Source organism: Elgaria multicarinata, chromosome 8 (assembly GCF_023053635.1).
Source record: "Elgaria multicarinata webbii isolate HBS135686 ecotype San Diego chromosome 8, rElgMul1.1.pri, whole genome shotgun sequence".
In the NCBI taxonomy this organism is placed as follows: domain Eukaryota; kingdom Metazoa; phylum Chordata; class Lepidosauria; order Squamata; family Anguidae; genus Elgaria; species Elgaria multicarinata.
In genome coordinates, this window is record NC_086178.1 from 14,292,854 (window position 1) to 14,301,225 (window position 8,372).

The following is an 8,372-nucleotide window of genomic DNA, read 5'->3' on the forward strand; positions in this document are numbered from 1 at the left end:
TGTGACATGCTTTTGTACTGGGGGCGGGGGGATCTGTTTCACCAGAGACCACAGAGGGACAAAAGAAATGTGTGAATAACAGGGGTGTTGAACTCCTTTCAGTCTAAGCCCCCAGCTCTTGTGGGTGTGTGGGGGTTATTCCAGTAATGGGCGTGGCCAAAGGTAAAAGGGGCAGGACCAAAAGCACCAGCATACTGTAGCTTCAAGCTCTTATTGCCAGGAGCTCAGCCTTAAGAGAAGCGGTTTCAGCTTTTTAGAATGGGGAAGGAACTGCACAAGAGCCAGGAAACCACCAAACCACTGGCAGTCATGGGAAAGGGGTTGGGTCCAGAGCAAGTGGGTTTGGCCCTCTTGGGAATCCTGGAGAGGCTGGACCCTGGCAGGCTGGAATTGGGACCCATGTCTGAGGTTCTGCACCCCTGAGTGTATACCAGAGACAGCAGTGCTGCTCGCAAACTATTTTCAGGACTCTTAAAATCTATAGTCTCTCTCCAGCCTTTGTGTGGAATAGGGGGAGGAAATTGATCAGTAGAGGGGAGGAGGCTGTCCTCGGCTGAAGAAGGGGCGCAAAGATGGCTGTGGGAGAGGATGACTGAGAGGGGATAAGCGCCATGTGTTTGCGCAGAACAGAGAAAACAAGATTAAGGCCATGGAACTGGCAGAGGGTGAGGGGAGTGATTTAAAAGTGGGTTGTCCTTACTCATAACTTAGCTATATGCTTATTTTAGTCTCTTAATGTTTTCTCCCCTCTTGAAGTAGTTTAAATCTTTCTTTCTTTTTTAACAGATGTGAATATGACTATAACCTACAATCGTGATGGATCATATGACATGCAGGTAAAGTTATCCATAATAGGGTTTGAATTACTATAAGAGGGTCAGCAAGGTGAGGCTCTTTCCATGTGGCTCCTTGTCAGTCCTTAGTGCCTTAGCCAGTCCCATCTCTGGAGACTGAGTCGAGTAAGGTGTAGAGTTTCTAAAGGACACAAGAAGAGCCGAGGTGGAGGATTTCAGCTGGGAAAGTCACGGCGGTGGCAACAGTGCCCACAGAAGCACTGAGATGGGTTCTGTTATTGTGGTGGAGTCTTCGCAGGCTCACATTAGAGACTGCAAAATGGCTTTTGTTATTATTATTTAATTAATAATTGTTATTTTGTTTACCGAATAATTTGCAGGGGGTGGGGGGAAAGGAGAACAAGCTGCACTTCGCTTTCTTTGGTGCTTTATGCTTTAATAACAGAGTATTCAAGGTTTCTTCTGCACTTGATTTCAGCTCTGCCTTCCTAATGGCCTTTTTAGTTCCCTGGTCTATCTTAACACTTTTGAGCTAGTAGGTTCAGGACAGGGGCATAACATTCTGGATTCAGGTGGTAGATACAGTATAGACTGTATCTTTTTGTGAACCGCCCAGAGAGCTTCGGCTATTGGGCGGTATAAAAATGTAATAAATAAATAAATAAATAAATAAAAATAGACAAGTGGAAAAAACCTCTTCCTCATTGAGTAGTAAAGCTCATCCCAACAAGACATGTATGCTCTCTCAGAGCTCATCCGCAGATTTGGGACACCCTTCTGATGGGAGTTGGGAGGATTTATGCAAGTGTACAACTGAGCAGATCGGCATTTTTGTATGTGCATGTAAAATTCATCGGCTGGATGTGAGGGTGTCAGTACCATTTTTTAAAAAAACCATTTTGAGCAGGATTTCCCAAGCTGTTTTAGAAATTTCCATGAGTTTTGAAAGTGGTTTGGTGTGGGCAAGCAGGTGAGAAATGCTGCAGTTTGAGAAACACAAGTCTTAGTTGTCCAGTTCTTTGGATCTCATCCAGTATGCATGTGTTGGGAGTATATGTATGTGTATATTGAGAGCATATAAAACTGTGTATCAGAATATCTGTGTGTGTGTTTTTTCCTCTATACCCTTGGAGTGCAGTATATTTTTCTCCCATCCAACCTTATTTCCTCAAAAACTGGCACATGGACCAGGGAGTTTTAAAACCTATAAATATATTTCAGATTGAAGATCAGTCTTACCGTGTTTCTGGATGCCTTTCAAGGGATGGTGATTCCGATTATATAAGATGTTCAGTAAATGGAGTTGTTCGTAAATCAAAGCTGGTAATTTTGGATGACGCCATTTACCTCTTCTCACCGGTAATATTTTCTACTTCATTTATCGGGGGAATAAAACTACCAGCCAGGGAAACTAGAGAAAAAAGAAGCAAGCAGTGATGGGTTTAGATAAGATACCTTGACATTTTGGAGAATAGAGAATGAATACAAGCCCCTATTTTTTCCAGTAAGCAGCCCATATCCTTATTGTAATGCTTGAAAGTTTATGGCTTTTTAATTAGGGGACGCTGGATAATCAAGACTGAACTATTCATTGAATAAATTGATTGATAAATGCCTCACCTTCCCTTTAGATCCTAAGGGCGGGGAGAATATTCTAAATTGTATTTGTGAGCTTTCCTGGAACACGGCTGTAATATTTGGAATGTATTCATGAGGAATGATTGATTTCTAACCCATCTATCCCTTTACATTTGTCTTGCATCATTTCCAAAATGTGCACATGCTTAGACTTGCCTTCCCTAGTCTGGTGCCCTCCATGTACTTGGTCTTCAACTTCCTTCAGCCCAGCCAGCATGGCCAATGATCAGAAATGCTGGGAGTTGTAGTCCAAACATCTGGGGGACACCAGGTTGAGGAAGGCTGGTTTAAATTGACACCTGTTACATCTTAGTGCCACAGCTTGGAGGTGAGTGAAACCAGGTAGGGTTGGGAAATAAATTGAAACTAATGCAACATATCTCTTTGGCATTTTCTGCATTACATTAAGCTGCAGTGCTGTTAAGAGATCATTTGCAGTTATTTTTCTATTAAAAAGTGATTAAAGGGAATTAAAATGAGTCTCTAATGAATATCATGTAGAAGCCATTTCACTAAATCAAGTATTAATGTCCATCCTAGTAGCATCTCATTTACAGAATGGGGGAAATGTAGGATTGTACCAATCATAAAAGTGTTGTAGTGTTCATCTTTCCTTGGTTGATTTTTTTCCCCTCTAGGAAGGCAGTGAGCAGATTGGTCTTCCAGTGCCAAAATACTTATCTGGAGTGAGCTCAGCTGGAGATCAGGGTGGAGCTGTGGCCCCCATGACAGGGACAATAGAAAAGGTAATTCTGGGAATCACGGTGTGAAAGTGACAAAAACATTTTATACATTACACGGTAGATAAAATTCCTGTTTTTCCATTTTCTTTTATACCAAAGGCCAATTTACAAGAGACTGTGCACACATGGCATTTACTTCAAGTGCATATGAATTGTCCCTTCATGTGATTCTCCTCAGTAAATTGTTGCTTATTTTTCCTCTAGCGGCTGCTGAGAGCACTGACCTCCTTTATCTCATCTACTGGAAAAACTCATCACATTGCAGGAGATTTGGGGGCACGTTCAGAAAATGTCCTGCAGCCTTTCCCGACTTAGTGTGCTCAAGGTGTGTTGGACTACAACTCCCATCATCATCACTGGCTGGGGATAACGAGTCTTGTAGTCCAACACATCTTGAGAGCACCAGGCCAGAGAAAACTGATAAACTAATTTCATGCAGGGAACCAACCAGGCCTCACTTCTGCGTGAACTGAACGCATGGCCGGGGACGTGACTAACAGTCTCCCATGGCTGTATATTGCAGACCAAGACTGGCGATGGAAGACAAGCTTTCTTTCAAAGAAACTTGGTCATCTTTATGGATCTTCTCACTGCAGAACCTAATTAGCTTCAAAGGAATTTCAGGCTTCTCCAGAACTCAGTTTGAAAATGACTCCTTGCCTGGCCTGCTCCTCTGTTTCCATTTTATTGTCTTTACAACTAGTTGGTCAGTCCCCAGCGTTTGCTGCAATCCCATCCTCCACCTCTCATGCTTAAAACACCGTGCACAAAAAAATGGAGAACGCCTATGAGTTTAGGATGACCCCTCATTTTCTGTGTGGCCCCATAAGACATTATCCTAACATGCAGTCCTCCAACTCCCAGCAGCCTGACCTGGTACAGTCCAAAAAAGAGTCACCATTTGTTTATGCTGATGGTGCAAACTGACTTAATCTTGTAATCAACTCTAACACACTGGTGATGCTTAAGAAATATCAAATATTAGTACTGAAAGGTAAACATAACAGGTGACTTCTGGTACAGCAAAGAAAGGGGCGAAGCATAAAATGTGCTGAAACTCTTAGGCCCCCTTCACACATGATGTGGCTGTAAATGTACGTTTTCAATTGCAAGTACATGTAGCAAAGAGCTGAGGCGAATCCTTTCTGTCTGAAACATATGTCTATATAAAACACATAGTGATAATTTGCATGTGCAAATTAAATTTTTAGGTTTACATTTTTATAGGCAGTAACTAAATCCACACCTTAAAATGTTATCCTGCTAGGGAAATGAGCACCAAAGGTAAATTCAGTAAATGTTTCCATTCTTCATCTTCACACAAGGGATCTTTTGTCCTTTTTGCTATCTGTTAGCATGTAGGAAACTCTAGCCTAGTGATATTTGTATAGTAGGAATGTAACACTTGGCTTCAAGTTCTTACTTGTGTTTCAATTTGTTAGGTGTTTGTGAAAGCTGGGGATAAAGTCCAGGTTGGAGACCCACTCATGGTTATGATTGCTATGAAAATGGAGGTGAGAATCTTTATAACATTTTATGTGTAGAGAAGGTAAAAGCACAGTGTTCCGTTGGGATTTGAGTCTAGTTTATTAACACATTGTATGAAGTGTGCTTTAAATGTAATACGTTAACTGGGTAGATGTTTCAGGATTATGCTGTTTTTATTGGCAGAGGTGATTTCTATCTGTAACACGCTGTTCTAACGTTTCACAGAAGCAAATATTCCATTGCGTTTGCATACAAGATGATCCTTTATAATCTAGAGCATGATGCCCTCCAGATATTTTAGACTTCTACTCTCCACAGCCCGAGCCAACATGGGCAATGGTCAGGAATGCTGGGAGTTGTATTCCAAAACATCTGGAGGGCACCAGGTAGGGGAAGTCTGATCTCGTGCAATCGATTTTCTCGCTAGTTCTTCTTTGAGGGCTGACCTATGTGCATTCTGGCAAGGAGTGAGTCTCTTTCTAAAAATTGTTAGTTAAGGTTGAGGTTAATTAATATAAGCCCTTGCAGAGTATCAGTTTATAACTGTGTAAAGACCTTGCTTGAGCCTTGCACAGTTAACTATAGTTAGGCAGTGTGTAAGTAGAGTAGTATTGTGATACTGTAGTAATCTAACTGTATGCTGACTGGCCTTTTTCTCCCAGTGAAGGATATACTGCGCTAGCTTTTGATCCAGCTGTTTGATATATTATGATTTTACAAGTGTAAACCTAGGAGAGTTTATAAGCCAGTAATCAACACGGGTAATGGCACTGCTCTCTTGTGGAGGAGGGGGAACTTTGATCAAGCCTGGCCACCACTTCCTCTCTAGCAGATGATGGAGGTTGATGGGAGGAGGCACCAGAGCACCATTTGCTACAGCATAATAAATATTCAGAAAGAGTATTTCTGAAAGAGTTCAGAAAGAGTTCCTTTCTGCTCTGCACTGTCCCACCCTACAGATAATGGTTACTGTCGTAATGTTGCCTAGAAGCTGAGCCATCTCTTCTTGTCTGCTGGGATGGAGGAGAGGAAGTCTGTAGTGAGTCTGGGCATCACTCCCTCACCTACAGATAACATCACCGTTTGTTAGGTTGGGTTTCCGGGGTAACCGAATGCCCCCTCGTGTCCTACCTGCATGATACAGGCCAGTATCCTGCTTTCCCCAATCACACTTCATGCATTGTTGAACTGGGATGTTTTAGAGATGTTACATTTTTATTTAACTAAATCCATTGTTTAGAACAGCCTTTCTCAACCTGGGGCGCTCCAGATGTGTTGGACTGCATCTCCCAGAATGCCCCAGCTGTCCGGGAAAGCTGCCAATAGACCAGCTAATTGAACGGAGATACAGACGTGGGCAGCGTGCCCAGACAAACTCCAAGAATTCAGCCACAAACTCAGCAACACACGCTGGAATTTGTCTTTATCTGTGCTATGAAATAACACAGTTCACTCTTTAATGTCAGAGTATAAGACGTTTTAAACATAAGCAAAGTCCAGTTCAGTTCCAAAAGTCAAGGGCTTACGAGAGGTAGAGAGAGTCCAAAAAGCAATGCAGAGGTCCAGGGATAGGAGCAGGTCACGAATTCCAAGCCGGTCCAACGTTCAATCAGGATACAAGGTCAACACAAGCCGAAACAGGAAGCAAGAGCTTTCGCCAGGAAGCTCAGTTAATCTCTGGCAAGTTCTTGTTGCTTCCCAGCTCTCTAAATACCCCTCCCTGGCAGCTACAGGTGTTCCCTATTGAGTTGGCGTCTAGTATAAATACGCAGAGATCTGCGCCGGGCCTCCTTTTCCGCCCTATGATGTCTAAACAACTGTGCAGGTAAGTTTGTTTTTTCTCCCTCTGTGTCTTCTGAATTGGCCAAGCTCCCTGCTGGTTTAATCACCGGCACACTGGTACTTGGCTCTGCTTCCCCTTCATTCTCTGAGTTGGCCCCACTCCCAGCTGGCACCAGTTCAGCAGCCGTGACACTAGCCTCTGCCTGTACAGGTTCTGTTTCCTCCTCCTCTGAGTCCATCCCCAGCAACTCCTCAGAGGGCCTAACACCAGCCAGCAGAGCTGGCTGGGGCATTCTGGGAGTTGTAGTCCAACACATCTGGAGCGCCTCAGGTTGAGAAAGGCTGGTTTAGAACATCTTCATACTCTTACTTGAGCTTACTGCCACTGGTTTAGGATGTGCGTGCCCTCTGATTGTGTCCGTGCAGGAATTCTGAATGAGTGAATATTCTACTTATTTTCAACCAGTAGTCCTGATATACAGATTTGCACACCTGATGGCATTAGGTTTGAGCTATGCAAATAGAGAAACTGTAGTTAGTTTAGTGTATATACTTCTTTCTTTGCAGCATACCATACGGGCTCCGAAGGCAGGAATAATAAAGAAGGTTCATTACCAGGAAGGCTCACAGGCCAACAGACACGCTCCACTAGTTGAGTTAGTGGAAGAAGACTCTGAATCAAAATAGTCCCCATTGAATGGAGGTGATGCATTTTGATTCTTGCTTGATTCTTTTTTATTCCTCAAGGAAGCATCCTTGAATTTTATGCATTGAACTGATGACTAATAAAATGTTTTATTTCCTCTGTGTAGTTTGGATATGTTCCCATTGCAGCTTTAGGCAACTGCCTCCAAATTCTGGGGTTTGCTGCACTAGAATGAAAGATATGAGCTCCAAGGGCTGGCTCACACGTGCTTGGACATCATTTGATCTCTCGTCACTTGGTTTTTCAACAGTTGATGGCTCTCAGCTGAAAGCAAAAACTGTCTCATTTGAAAGTATTGTATTTTGAGTTGACATGGAGTTAAGTAAAGTTATCTCTGTTGTATTAAGTCTGTGCTGGGTCACTCACATGTGCAGTTCATCCGTGGATACTTCAGTCAGTGCATGGTAAACATGCATTTGAGTACTGGCCCTAAGATGTTCCTGGGAATCTAAAGAACATCAAATGTCTTGCTGAGGAACTGGACTTGGAAGGGCTGTGGTCAAAGTTCTACTCAGGAATGAATTGAATTTGGTGTTTCTGGACAAGTTTAGTTCCCCAATTCCCTGTTGGTGAAATTGTCATAATAATGGGTTGTAACGCAGGATGGTCATTGAGGTTGATGAGGTAAGAGATCTAGAATCATAGAATAGTAGAGTTGGAAGGGGCCTACAAGGCCATCAAGTCCAACCCTATAGTCATAGGGTTGACATAGAACCCTATAAAGAACTTTGCACATTGGAGACAGGAGGGCAGCAAAGCAGTCACAAGTAGCACAGATTGCCAGAATCAAGTTCTTTTGAAGTGATTCATGATGATAATTTGCCCACCTGAGCAATAATACCTGTTGACCCTGTAAAGTGGCTGTCACGATACTTAATTGCCTCAAAGGCCAGGTGCAATTACCTTAATTATTTTAAAGAATTTTGAGAGCTGTTGGTAGGAATGGCAAGAGCACCTGGATTGCTTATTGCTGGGCTAATCTGATAAAATGGAATCAATGTGCCATCAGTCTGGCAATGGTGCGTCTCTGCGGCTGTGACTCTCCTTCCCCCATCGCCCCTCCCCATGGAATGGCGGCGCCCCGATAAGGTAAGCAGGAACCAGCTCTGCCTTTCGGTGGGGAGGTTGGGAGAGAGACGACTACTCAACAGTGTGTGAACACTACTCCACGGAGCACTACTTCCATATCGCCCAAGTGCGACATGCAAATAGTCATCCGTG

The 8,372-nt window shown here is 43.2% G+C and overlaps 2 protein-coding genes across 6 annotated transcripts in view; one reads left to right on the plus strand and one right to left on the minus strand.

The window, feature by feature from the left end:
- ATP11B (ATPase phospholipid transporting 11B (putative)) overlaps positions 1–8,372 on the minus strand; it is a 508,285-nt gene that overhangs the window by 363,601 nt on the left and 136,312 nt on the right. The gene's annotated exons all lie outside the window — the stretch shown is intronic.
- The window catches only part of MCCC1 (methylcrotonyl-CoA carboxylase subunit 1), a 29,955-nt gene that overhangs the window by 21,369 nt on the left and 214 nt on the right, over positions 1–8,372 (plus strand). For 2 of the 4 annotated variants that reach the window (XM_063131912.1, XM_063131909.1), the window contains exons 15-19: positions 787–836; positions 2,016–2,153; positions 3,071–3,178; positions 4,618–4,689; positions 7,013–7,250. In XM_063131912.1, the coding sequence (XP_062987982.1) occupies positions 787–836; positions 2,016–2,153; positions 3,071–3,178; positions 4,618–4,689; positions 7,013–7,132 (488 nt within the window). In that variant the 3' untranslated portion in view covers positions 7,133–7,250. The other 2 variants (XM_063131910.1, XM_063131911.1) reach the window with 2 other exon arrangements.